This window comes from Aulonocara stuartgranti (genome assembly GCF_965226115.1).
Source record: "Aulonocara stuartgranti genome assembly, chromosome: 7".
NCBI classification, from domain to species: domain Eukaryota; kingdom Metazoa; phylum Chordata; class Actinopteri; order Cichliformes; family Cichlidae; genus Aulonocara; species Aulonocara stuartgranti.
The window spans coordinates 54813139-54826514 of record NC_138945.1 but is presented as its reverse complement, the minus strand read 5'-3'; the positions used below and the strand labels follow the sequence as shown (position 1 = coordinate 54826514).

The 13376-nt window shown below is 41.5% G+C and overlaps 2 protein-coding genes across 8 annotated transcripts in view; one reads left to right on the top strand and one right to left on the bottom strand.

Moving 5' to 3' along the window:
* Positions 1 to 7560, bottom strand: part of LOC309710402 (AP-4 complex subunit epsilon-1-like) — a 30612-nt gene extending 23052 nt beyond the window's left edge. For 5 of the 6 annotated variants that reach the window (XM_082539818.1, XM_082539817.1, XM_082539819.1 and 2 more), the window contains exons 1-4: positions 6292 to 7560; positions 2475 to 2526; positions 2346 to 2363; positions 2195 to 2257 (exon numbers count right to left, since the gene is read on the bottom strand). In XM_082539818.1, the coding sequence (XP_082395944.1) occupies positions 2195 to 2257; positions 2346 to 2363; positions 2475 to 2526; positions 6292 to 6756 (598 nt within the window). In that variant the 5' untranslated portion in view covers positions 6757 to 7560. Of the gene's footprint in view, positions 1 to 2194; positions 2258 to 2345; positions 2364 to 2474; positions 2527 to 3026 lie in introns of those variants that run through there. The other variant, XM_082539813.1, reaches the window with a different exon arrangement.
* A 287-nt stretch (positions 7561 to 7847) lies between these two features.
* LOC309710408 (aromatase-like) lies at positions 7848 to 13200 on the top strand. 2 transcript variants are annotated; one of them, XM_082539834.1, is made up of 10 exons: positions 7848 to 8027; positions 8594 to 8751; positions 10388 to 10538; positions 10637 to 10791; positions 10879 to 11055; positions 11188 to 11302; positions 11388 to 11502; positions 11576 to 11738; positions 11829 to 12070; positions 12193 to 13200. In XM_082539834.1, the coding sequence occupies exons 2-10, from the start codon at positions 8604 to 8606 to the stop codon at positions 12421 to 12423; spliced, it is 1497 nt and encodes a 498-aa protein (XP_082395960.1). In that variant the 5' UTR covers positions 7848 to 8027; positions 8594 to 8603; the 3' UTR covers positions 12424 to 13200. The 2 variants fall into 2 exon arrangements, with proteins under 2 accessions (XP_082395960.1, XP_082395961.1); XM_082539835.1 differs by lacking the exon at positions 10879 to 11055 and having other exon boundaries at positions 7849 to 8027.
* Positions 13201 to 13376: the final 176 nt, after the last annotated feature.

Sequence of the window (13376 nt, the reverse complement as noted above, 5' to 3'; positions counted from 1 at the left end):
GGCAAAAAGTGTACGGAAACACCCGGAATAATAATAAAGAAGAAAGAGAAACAGGATCTCAATAGTGTGGATGCCTATTAAGGCATCCACACAATAATAAAGAATAAAGAGAAACAGGAACTCAATAGTGTGGATGCCCATTGAGGGCATCCACACAATTAACAATACTGCTAATATAGACTCTTTAATATTAACCCAATTATATTTATATAGTGAAAAGTCAAAACATAAGTCATCTCAGAGTATTTTTACACTGTAAGGCTAAGACTTCACGTGGTGGGTGGGTGGGGGCTCTGATTCTATATTCATTTTGAATGTTACCAGCCAAAGAAGCTGTTATCAGTTATTGCCACTTTCATAAATATCACTGGATGCATAAATATGAGGTGAGTGACTTTAACATGAAGAAAGATCAGCCTGGGCCACACTTATGAAGAGCACACATCAGCCTTGACTGGTTGGGTTAAAGGGAGAGAGGAGAAAATAGGTCAAGGAGACAATTAAAACAAAGAAGGTTGGCTGAGTCAGAAATGTTCAGCTCCAGAGCCAGAGACCTCTGCTGAAAGCACAGGGAGGTAATGGCATGCAATGTTCATGGCCCTTTGAAGTCTGTGGAGTAAAAGAGAGAAGAGTAGAGGAAAGGTGCTCGATGCGTCATGGGAGGTTCCTCTGACGCAGCAGCATAACTAAGTGATGGTTCAGGGTCACCTGATTCAGCCCTAACTACAGGCTTTATCAAAAATGACCGTTTTAAAACTAATCTTAAAAGTAGAGATGGTGTCTGCCTCACAAACCCAAACTGGGAGCTGGTTTCAAATGAGAGCAGCATGATATCTGAAGGCTCTGCCTCCCACTGAAATGCTGAAAATGTGAGGATCAGAAGTAAGTCTGCCCTCTGGTGCTATCTACAGAATATGGTACCATGAGATCTATAACATGTGTCAGAGTGTGATTAAGCAGGACTGCAATTCGGTTCTAGATTTAACAGGAAACAAATGAAAGGGCCTTATTATGACAGAAATATCACCTCTCTCTACTCCCTGTAAGTACTCTTGCTGCAGAGTTTTAGAACAGCTGCATCCTGTTATAAGGTGTATGGTAAGTACAGAAGTCTGGCACAGAAGTAACAAAAACAATAAAAGAAAAAGGAATGCTGTGATGTGGGCTACCCTATTAACTGTTCATATAAGACTGTTTTAACCTTAGTAATGACTTGTGATGCCTCAAATGTATTCAGTTCAGTTACATTTTATTTTTATCGTATTAAACCACAACAACCAACGACCACAATAAAGGTGCTTTATATTGTAAGGTAAAGATGCTACAATAACAGAGAAAAAGCCACAAAAATCAGGTGATATGAGCAAGCACTTGGGGACAGTGGGAAAGAAAAACTACTACCGGGGAGTGGCAGCCTCTGCCATGACTGGTTTGGGAGTGAGTGAAGGGAAACAGGACACAAGACATATTAAAGGTGTGTTTTTTGATGGAAATTAGAACACTGGGGTTTTCAGGTAGCCCTAGTGAGCTGTATGGGCAGAGATTACCCTCATTAACATTTGATGCACACCCAGTTATTTTGTTCTGGAAGCAGGCCTGAAAAATGACAAAAGCTACTCAGTTTAGAAAAGAGAAGTAAGGATTAGCCCTACTTAGCATAAATTTAACACATCACAAAAAGACTGAAGAGTTGAAGGAAGGAAAAGGAACCAATAACAGTTAACAGTCTTTTAAGGTAATGTCAGGCTCCCTGAGTATTCATCAAGAGCTTCATGTTAGTTCAAAAACCTAAATTTCTTCAGAATCTCAGATTAATCTCAGAGTTTAAGCCATGCAGAGTTGGTAAAAAGATACAGTGAATGAGTGAAAGTTAAAAAAAAACAAAAAAACATTGCCCACACTGCAATTTTCAGTTTCAAAACAACAAAAAACTATAATTTGGGCTAATCAGTGCTAATCAGTGCAGCAAACACTTATCCCACTGCAGTAAACAGCTATGTGGCAGCTAAATACAAGTTTCTTGCAGACAGTGAGTGGGATGCTCGTGTTGTGCAATCACAGCAGGAACAATGAAAGACTGTTTGAAATGCACGAGAAGCTTCTATTCTGCAAATTTGGTTGTTTTCATACAGCTTTTCGCTGAATGGGAGAGGAGATGGGTTCTCAGATTTCTTAGACATATAAAAGTTCTCACCTTTTCTACCTCGTCTCCCCTCTGGCCCCGGTGGACCTGGGGGTCCAGGTGAACCAGGTTTACCTGACAGAACAAAAACACTTTGTAATGCAGTAGGAATTTAGCATAATTTGAGTAAATTTACTCAGTAAATTTAAATTTCAGTTTTTACCTGGGGGTCCAGGTGGGCCTGGAAAGAAAAAAACAATTCACATATTTAAAAAAAACAACAACAACAACAACTATGGGCAGTAAATACGCAAATGAAAACAGTGGAGATGCATGTTTTTATGATGTGCACCTGTTAAACAAATTCCTTTGGAGCTCCTGCACATGTCTGTGAAGGCTTTGACCTGAAATAAAGAAAAAGACAGGCATGAGGAAAGTTTTGATTTAGGTGTAAGTTAACCACATATAGGGCCATTTGAGTTAGGCCCTGTTAACACAGAAAGGACAGGGTGTTTTCTAAAGGTCTATATTTTAATCTTCAAATCAAATCAAATCACTTTTTATTGTCACATCACATGTGCAGGCACACTGGCACAGCACATGCGAGTGAAATTCTTGTGTGTGAGCCCCACAAGCAACAGAGATGTGCAAACACAACAACACAAACGAGCAAAATACAAGAATGGCCAACCTGAAACTAATAAATATATGTACAATATATAATAGTGTATGCATTTCTGGATGTGTATACTAAATATTTTCCTACGTGTGTGTGTGTGTGTGTATACACATTTTTACAAATTAAATAGTAAAAAATAAAATAAAATAATAATAATAATAATAATAATAAAATATATAAAATATACAGAGTTGAATATGTGCAAAACAAGTGGCATTTATATACAGTGTGGAGTGCATAATGTTGAAGTTCCAGTAGTGAAGCTGAGGTGTCTATGACGTGTTCAGCAGTCTGATGGCCTGATGGAAGAAGCTGTCTCTCAGTCTGCTGGTACGAGACCGGATGCTGCAGAACCTCCTTCCTGATGGAAGCAGTCTGAACAGTTTATGGCTGGGGTGACTGGAGTCCTTGATGATCCTCCCCGCTTTCCTCAGGCAGCGCTTCCTGTAGATGTCTTGGAGGGAGGGAAGCTCACCTCCAATTATCCGTTCAGAGCACCGCACTACTCGCTGGAGAGCTTTGCAGTTGTAGGCGGTGCTGTTGCCATACCAGGTGGTGATGCATCCAGTGAGGATGCTCTCAATGGCACAGCGATAGAAGGTCCTGAGGATGCGGGGGCTCATGCTGAATCTTTTCAGTCTCCTGAGAAAGAAGAGGCGCTGCTGGGCCTTCTTCACTGTTTTGTTTGTGTGTACTGACCACGTAAGATCCTCAGCCAGGTGTACGCCAAGGAACCGGAAGCTGCTCACTCTCTCCACAGCAGCGCCGTTGATGGTGATGGGGGTGTGTACTTCTCTGCACCTCCGGAAGTCCACTATCAACTCCTTTGTCTTTGCGACGTTGCGGGTGAGATGGTTGTCTTGACACCAGTGGGTCAGGGCGCTGACCTCCTCCCTGTAAGCCGTCTCATCACCGTTGGTGATAAGACCCACCACTGTAGTGTCGTCCGCAAACTTCACAATGATGTTGGAGCTGTTAGTGGCTGTGCAGTCGTAGGTGTAGAGTGAGTACAGGAGAGGGCTCAGTACACACCCCTGTGGAGCACCAGTGTTCAGTGTGATGGGGGATGAGGTGATGCTGCCCAGTCTGACCACCTGGCGTCTGTCAGACAGGAAGCTAAGGATCCAGCTGCAGAGGGAGCTGCTCAGTCCTAGATCCTGCAGTTTCCTGTCCAGCTTCGAGGGAACGATGGTATTGAATGCTGAGCTGTAATCTACAAACAGCATCCTCACATACGTGTCTCTCTTCTCCAGGTGTGACAGGGCAGTGTGTAGTGTCAGGGCTATGGCATCATCAGTGGACCTGTTGTGGCGGTATGCAAACTGTAGAGGGTCCAGTGAGTCGGGTAGTGCAGAGCAGATGAAGTCCCTGACCAGCTTCTCGAAGCATTTGCTTACGATGGGGGTCAGGGCTACAGGTCGCCAGTCGTTCAATGAGGAGATGGTGGAGGATTTGGGTACAGGGACGATGGTGGCCATTTTGAAGCAGGCTGGGACTACAGACAGAGAGAGGGAAAGGTTGAAGATGTGCGTGAACACTCCAGCCAGCTGAGCCGCGCATGACCTGAGGACGCGGCCGGGAATCCCGTCCGGACCAGTAGCTTTGCGTGCGTTCACCTTCCTGAAGCACTTCCGCACATCCTCCTCAGACACAGTGTGCGCACTGACGTCATCCGCGGTGCGCACACTGTCCGGTCTCATGGTGTTCGCTGTGTCGAATCTAGCGTAGAATACGTTTAGATCCTCACACAGAGAGGCCGTGGTCTGCGGTGTGCTGGTTTTCCCTCTAAAGTCTGTGATCGTGTTTAGTCCCTGCCACATACTCCGAGGGTTGTCAAACTGTTGTTCCATCCTGTCCCTGTACTCACGTTTGGCTGCTTTGATCGTCTTCCGGAGTTGGTAATGTGCGTGTTTGTAGTCCGATGTGTTCGCGGAGGCAAAGGCGGTGTTCCGTGCCGCCAGTGCCGCGCGAACATCTCCGTTAATCCAGGGTTTTTGATTTGGGAAGGATTTGACTGTTCTGGATGGGACGACATCTTCCACGCATTTCCTGATAAATCCACAGACTGAGTCTGTGTATTCATCAATGTCTCTGGCGGCCACGTGAAACATTTCCCAGTCCGCGTGATCAAAACAGTCCCGCAGCGCAGACTCCGATTGGTCCGTCCAACAGTGCACCGCCCTCCGGGTTGGAGCTTCCTGTTTCAGCTTCTGCCTGTAGGCGGGCAGGAGCAGGATGGAGCAGTGATCTGATTGGCCGAATGGGGCGCGGGGGAGGGCTTTGTACGCATCCCGGAAAGAGGTGTAACAGTGGTCGAGTTGCCGGTTTCCACGTGTGTTGAAAAGGATGTGTTGATGGAGTTTTGGTGAGACTTTCTTCAGGTTTCCCATATTAAAGTCTCCGGCTGTGATAAACGCTGCCTCTGGGTGTGCGGTTTCCTCGCTGCTGATCGCGCTGTACAGTTCCCTGAGTGCACGGTCAGTGTCGGCTTGTGGGGGAATGTAAACAGCCGTAATAATCACTGCTGTAAATTCCCTCGGTAGCCAGAATGGCCGGCACTTAATCATCAGGTACTCCAGGTCCGGTGAGCAGAAGGATTTGACCGGGTGCACGTTCGCATAATCACACCAGCTGTTGTTGATCATGAAACACACACCACCGCCTCTGCTTTTCCCAGTAAGATCCTGTGACCTGTCCGCGCGGTGCACAGAGAACCCCGGCAGTTGTATTGCGGAGTCCGGTACTTTGTCCGATAGCCAGGTTTCTGTGAGGCAGATCACGCAGCAGTCCCGCATCTCTCGCTGGAATGAGATCCGTGCCCGAAGCTCGCACAGCTTGTTCTCCAGAGACTGCATATTAGCCAGTAATAAACTGGGTAACGGTGGTCTGTAAGTGCGCCGTCTCAGTCGAACCAGAACGCCAGATCTTCTCCCTGACCTTCTCCCTCTCCTAATCTTTTGCCATGTTCAGTGTTTATTCCCAAAATCCAGCAAAAGAATCATTCTCGTTAACAGAGCTGAAGCAGTTAGAGTATAACAACAACAACAACTAAAATTCCCTAAAATTTTCTCACTTCTTAAATGTCTGCTGTTCTTTTAATCTTTAGGCTTTAGATGAAACAAACTGAAAGTGAAGATTAATTGTTAATAAAAACAATGATACTGCCCCCGGCTCCCTCACAAAATATACAGTAGCACGGCTTTGAAGAAATGCCAGTTTTGTAGTGGAAGAAAGTGGAGCCGAGGGAGGAGCAGTCACTCTTCACAGCACAAAGTACTTTTCCAGGAAGCACTCAAGACTAGAAATTTGTTAATGGTTACAACAGACTCCTGGATTTCTTAGATTGCAAGGAGATGCCTCACGTGATCGTATTAAAGACACCAAACTGTGGAAAAATAAAAAAATTCAGTTTTTGTCATAATAGAGTAAACAACTTTTAGCATTAGTATTCACAGTCCTACAGAAACATCCAAGCATGCTGATGTCTTACAGGAACCATAGAGTATGTCATGAGCATCAGCATATCCTTCTGATCTTCGCTTTGCATTGGATCTTCTTCCTGGTTTCTCCTGCGGCGGTGGAGCTTCCTGAACTCTCGGGCCTCTCCGGGGTCGATGGGCAGGATTCCCGTCCGCAACCTGCAGCTCTCTGTCAGCTCCTGCATCTGGGACTCCAGCCTAAACAGCTCATCTGCCAACTCTTTCTGCCGAAACAGCAGAAACACTAAACCTGCCGTGCTCAGGAGCAGCAGCACGCACATCCCCACCAGCAACACTTTCCACATGGGAGAAACAACACTTCCCTCTTTCATGTTTGTGCCCCGTTCCTTGGTCCTCGCTGCACAGTGATCCGGGCTGTGTAATTCAGAAGCACATACAGCACATTTCTGAACACCTGCCAGCAGATGACACGTCAGAGAGAAACCACAGTAGAGCAGTTGGAGAGGAATAAACATGTCAAAATCTGCCTGGAACTACAGCGAGAGAGAGAGACACGTGATGCATTGCATAATAACAAACATCTGCAAGACTGCTGAAATCTGTAGGCTTGCATGATTTAAATGCAGCTAATGGACATATTTCCAGAATGACACATCCTCCAGACAGCATAGGGCTTCCCATCATTCTGGTGCCTGTTTTCCTCAGCATTTTCACTAGCTTGTCCTACTCAAAATTACATGGAAGTGGAATAAATAAGCTTCGAACAAGGGACACATTGTTGGGATCTACAAAAGAACTTTCAGAGAGCTTTCAGCAAATGTCTGCGAGTGTGCGGATGTACATGTGTGGGTGTCAGAATATCCTTTTTATGAAAGGGTTTTGTTTTTTTCTATTCATTGCAATATGAATTTCGAAATTGAAAGTTTCGTAAATAGTCAATGTTACATTTTTTTTGATTGATTTTTGATTTGCTGCTTTTTCGGGGGTGGGGGGAAGAGGTCATTGTAGCTTCTGTTGCTAATTTCAGAGCAAGACCAACACATCCACCCCTAGATGTGTGGCCAGTATCTTTAAACAGGGCATACCAGCTATTCACAGGTACCAAGCATGAAAGCCAGCTCATTCACAAAAGCTTTCCATGAACAGTGTTTTTTCCTTTCAACTTTGCAACTATGATTTCTTACACTGGACTAACTAACATGCAATCAATCAATCACTTTGACAGCACTTTTAGATTAAATTATTAAAACTGAGCTTTTAAGAATATAATTATGACATTTTTTAATTCTTCTTTTCCCTTTCTGAACTCCTGAGTAAGTCCTTGTCTCCTTTGACACAGGTCAGTCTGACCCAGCTAATTAATTTCCCTTTCAAAAGCCTCCCGGGTTGATGAATTGGACAGTGGGGTTTCTCTGGGTGCAACAAAGCTAAATGTGAAGTAAGCCCATCTAAACACTAATGCAGAGCACAACCAGTGAAAGCCTTGCAGGTTCTCCATTCTTATGAATAAAAAGCACCTCCTTTGTTCTGCTGGAAACTGCTTTGTGGTTCAGATATGCACTGCTGTGTCTCAGGTTCACTCCTCTGCCATGGTGCTTGTAACCCTCAAGTGACCACGTCTCCAGGCAACTGTTAAAGTGAAAGCTCAGCCAAAGGATTTATAAACACTTGAAACACTGGATTTATTTGCACAAAGGATGCTGGTCACCTTTAAAACCAGTAGAGGAAGTACTGCACCACTTCAAATTATACTCTAAGTTGGACTGGAGCAGGAGAGGAAAGAGAAGTAAGTAGAATTATTCAACCTTTTTTTGTTACAAAGATTTATGAAGCAAACCTCTCACATAGACTGTTAATTTTTTTAAATTTAGATTTTCTACATATATATATATATATATATATTTTGTATTTGGACCTTGAATTGAGACACTGTGTTTGATATTAGACTTTAATATTAAATCAGTTTCTGCGTCTGGCATCTTGCTTATTTAGTCTATTTATTTATAATGAGCTCACATTTCGCTGCTCATCAGTGTCCTTCTGATGCAGTCTGACAGCAGCAAATTCATGTTGTTCAATTTTCTGCAGCACAGTGATGAAAAACTTAAGATACATGACAAAATACTGTAATTGTAAAATAACTATAAAGGTATAAATAGTTTAGAAAATATCAAAGACAATAAGTAAGATAAGGGCTAATGACCCTATAATTGTAAGATAACAGAGATCATCATGAAAAAAAATCATAATGATGTCTGTAATTACTGTATATTTGATGCTAACTACTTCAGTAATACAAACAGTTAATGATAAAGGTTGATGTGGGTGTATTTTGATTTGAATGTGGCTCAGTGCTAGAGAAATGCAGAGGATGCTGCCGGTAGAGGAGCTCATCGCTGGCCCCATGGTGGCTGATAGAGCGTCAGAAGTCACTGCTGTCCTGCTACTTCTGCTGCTGTTGCTGCTGCTTTTCACCACCTGGAGACAAAGAAAACAGTCACACATACCAGGTAGGCACTAATATATATATATATATATATATATATATATATATATATATATATATATATATATATATATATAGAATAGAATAGAATAGAATACTTTTATTTGTCAATTTCTTCAAATGTACTTGCCATACAAAGGAATTGAAATTACGTTTCACACTGTCCCATGCGTAGACATTGACAACAATAAGGTGCAGATGCACAAAAAAAAAAAAAAACAGCCCTAACAATAAAGTAATAAATAGTAATATAATAATATAAATAATATAAACAGTGCCAAAAGAAATACCAAAAATATATATATAGCTGCAGGTGTGTGCAATTGCAATGCAAGTCAGGAATGTTTTCAGTTATATATATATATATATATATATATATATATAACTGAAAACATTCCTGACTTGCATTGCAATTGCACACACCTGCAGCTATATATATATTTTTGGTATTTCTTTTGGCACTGTTTATATTATTTATATTATTATATTACTATTTATTACTTTATTGTTAGGGCTGTTTTTTTTTTTTTTGTGCATCTGCACCTTATTGTTGTCAATGTCTACGCATGGGACAGTGTGAAACGTAATTTCAATTCCTTTGTATGGCAAGTACATTTGAAGAAATTGACAAATAAAAGTATTCTATTCTATTCTATTCTATACATATATATATATATATATATATATATATATAAATAAATGGTAAATGGCCTGTATTTGTATAGCGCTTTACTCAGTCCCTAAGGACCCCAAAGCGCTTTACACTACATTCAGTCATTCACCCATTCACACACACATTCACACACTGGCAATGGCAAGCTACATTGTAGCCACAGCTGCCCTGGGGCGCACTGACAGAGTGCGCCCCAGGGAGCCTTTAATTAATATGGTATATAAATACTTATAGTTAGTACAGTAATTACAGTAATTACACTCTAAATACACTTCAAATTACAATTAAAAAATCTTTACCTTATTTATCAAATCCTATTATTCATCCTAAATATCTCTCTATAAGGAACATATTATTCCATTATATCAACATTATATCAATATGAGTGTGTGTGTACACTATATATATATATATATATATATATATATATATATATATATATATATATATATATATATATATGTACACATAGAGTTATATATACTATATACTATAAGTATTTATATACCATATTAATTAAAGGCTCCAAAGTGTCTTTTTATATCATTTAGCCATCCACTGCGAAGGAATCAGATACAGAGTAAAGTCAGCAAGCATCTAATGACAAAGAAAGGGAAACCCTCATATACACAGAAGGTCTGCATCAATGACAAAACAAGGTTTACTCAACCATCACAGAGCGTGTTCCTTGTCTATTAAAACTATCACAAACAGTCTCTGTTTTGCAGCTCCAGGTGCAAATTCCTGTATACTGATGAAAATGGTTCATGCAGAAGTCAAATAACAGTTACACACAGAACAAAGAGTGCCGTCCTTACTTGCCACTCTCCTATATACTAAGATCAGAGCCTGGCAGCTATCCCAAAAAAATACACTATCTTTCTCAAATTAAACTCAACAGACAAGGTTCTTGCTAATTTGCAGTAGAAGTGGGAGTCTACTATCATAACCTATTTCTCTCTGTCAGGCCCTTCCTTCTTAGCAGGACTCGGTCCCATTCTCTCCTACAGCAGGTTCATCTGGTCTGGGATTGGAACAGCGTGTAACTACTACAACAACAAATATGGGAGCATTGTGCGGGTGTGGATAAACGGAGAGGAGACCCTGATTTTGAGCAGGCAAGTGGGTTGTTTTTTTTGTTTTTGTTTTTTAGAGTAAACCGAACTTGTTTTACAGTAAATTTTCAGATAAAGGTAAAGCCTGGTTTCTTCTGCAGGTCCTCTGAAGTGTACCACGTTTTGAGGAGTGCCCACTACACCTCCAGATTTGGGAGCAAAAAAGGACTCGAGTGCATCGGCATGTACGGAAATGGTATCATTTTCAACAGTGATGTCCTGCTTTGGAAAAAAGTGAGAACATATTTTTCTAAAGGTGAGCGATTACCACACACTGACAGCACATACTGTGGTTAGACTATTGCTTTCTTGAACTGTGGAGCTACTGAATGTTACTGTGCAGCTCTGACTGGACCCAGCCTGCAGAGGACCGTAGGAATCTGTGTGAGCTCCACAGCCAAACACCTGGACAACTTACAGGATATGACTGACCCCTCTGGACATGTGGATACTCTCAGTCTCCTGAGAGCCATCATTTTGGACATCTCCAACAGGCTGTTCCTAGGAGTGCCGTTAAATGGTCAATTGCGTGTTTACTGCACATAGATTCCTAAAACCGCATACTATCTGCAAGAAATTGTGACGCATGAGCTCTGGCGCTGCATCTATTGATTTTTTGTTGTTGTTGTTGTTGTTCTTTTTAATAATTCAGAGAAAGAATTCTTGATGAAAATTCACAACTACTTTGAGACCTGGCAGACAGTTCTAATAAAACCAGATATATTCTTCAAGGTTGGATGGCTGTACAACAAGCATAAGAGAGCAGCGTAAGACACCTCATCTCACAGTAAGTCAGTATTGTGGTTTGCGATTTCTTCAACCTAATGTTTGTGTTGCTTTTTGTGCCAACAGACAGGAGCTGCAAGATGCGATGGAGAGCCTGCTTGAAGTTAAGAAAAAGATGATTCATGAAGCCGAGAAACTGGACGACGAGCTCGACTTTGCAACAGAGCTCATCTTTGCCCAGGTCGGTCTCTTTGGAGGGATTTTTGTCGTCCCCCCAATTGTCTTTTCTTATTCCCGTCTGTTGTGTTTAACAGAACTACGGAGAGCTATCAGCAGATAATGTCAGGCAGTGTGTGCTAGAGATGGTAATCGCAGCCCCCGACACACTTTCCATCAGCCTCTTCTTCATGCTGATGCTGCTGAAACAGAGCCCGGACATAGAGCTGCAGCTAGTGGAGGAGATGAACACCGTCTTGAGTTAGTGCAGCTTTACAGTGTTTCCAATATTCCATATTCACAGTTTCACTCTGGTGAGTAGAAGTATTCTGACACATCTTTCATTTTCAGATGAAAAAGACGTGGAAAATATCGATTACCAAAGTCTGAAAGTGATGGAGAGCTTCATCAACGAGTCTTTGAGGTTTCATCCTGTGGTCGATTTCACAATGAGGAAAGCTCTGGAGGACAACGACATCGCAGGTACAAAAATCAAGAAAGGCACCAACATCATTCTCAACATTGGCCTCATGCACAAAACCGAATTCTTCCCCAAGCCTAAAGAGTTCAACCTCACGAACTTTGAAAAAACGGTAAGTGAGCAGAGTGTAGTTCAGCAATAAATGTTTAATGGTTTAAACTAAAAAAAAAAAACATGCACACACACACACACACACACACACACATTTGAGTCTTTGCTTTCTCTCTTTGGCAGGTACCCAATCGTTACTTCCAGCCCTTTGGCTGCGGGCCTCGTTCCTGTGTGGGCAAACACATCGCCATGGTGATGATGAAGGCCATCCTGGTCACTCTCCTGTCTCGGTACACTGTGTGTCCTCGTCAAGGCTGCACGTTCAACAGCATCAAGCAGACCAACAACCTGTCACAGCAGCCAGTGAAAGACGAGCACATCCTGGCCATGCGCTTCATCCCACGAATGACATAACCCCACAATATCAAGCTGCGAAACATAACGGCGCTTTTTACACTTCAGATGAAAACATCTTGAAATGGGTTTAAAGGCCTTAATGAAGTCCTGTACTAGGAAATACTCACAGTAAATTTGTATTAACAGCACATGTACTCCAAATTAAACTTTACTAATCTTTAACAAAGTACACTTGTTAAGTATAGATTTCTGATTAATGTTTTGACAGTGTACACAGCTCATACATTTAATAAAGATGCATTTACAATGATTGAAATAACTGAAGAAAAAAATCACATGCAGAGGAGCAATGGTTCTGTATTTACATTAGTTTTATTTGTATTATGTTTTCAGTTTGATATCAGTTTCTTCTCATCTCATTTAGCATCTGTTGTTTTGTAAGTGGGTCACCCAAACATTACATTACTACAGGAGCTGCTCAGCTACAGAATCTCACGCTATGAAGCTTTCTCAAAATTTCTCAAACTACAGTAAACTGTTGCAATGGTGGCACAGTGATTGGTCCTGAGTTCAACTCCACCACCTGGCTTGGGCATGATCTCTCCGGGTACTCAGTGTAGTCTCATTTTTGGCTGTGTTGACAAATTTGGTCAAATTAACTTGAGACTTTTTACTCTGTGGTTTTGTAATTACCCAACATTATGCCTGATTTTTAAAAAAGGTTTTTTAGTTTATATAACTAAAAATAAAGCTATAGAAAAAGTACATTATGGCTAAGAACAATAACCCTTTTCATGAATGATTTACCGTAAATAAAATCTGCATTTACTTTGCCTTTGTGGGTATTTCTATGTTATATAATCAGTGTAGAAATATGCTATAATGCTGTATATACTTCAGCTTCACCATGCAAACAACTTCACATAAAAAAGCTCATTTTAAATATTCATTTTCATTATTGTGCAGAATCAGTAGTTCATATAAATTTTCGTATTATTACTTCCTGTTTC

What these genes read in the sequence shown, in the direction of transcription:
- LOC309710408 (XM_082539834.1), top strand. Translation starts at nt 8,604, where the DNA reads ATGCAGAGGATGCTGCCGGTAGAGGAGCTCATCGCTGGCCCCATGGTG. An exon ending in AAAACAGTCACACATACCAG is followed by an intron (nt 8,752 to 10,387) that starts GTAGGCACTAAT and finishes TCTCTCTGTCAG; the next exon opens with GCCCTTCCTTCTTAGCAGGA. An exon ending in TCACGAACTTTGAAAAAACG is followed by an intron (nt 12,071 to 12,192) that starts GTAAGTGAGCAG and finishes TCTCTTTGGCAG; the next exon opens with GTACCCAATCGTTACTTCCA.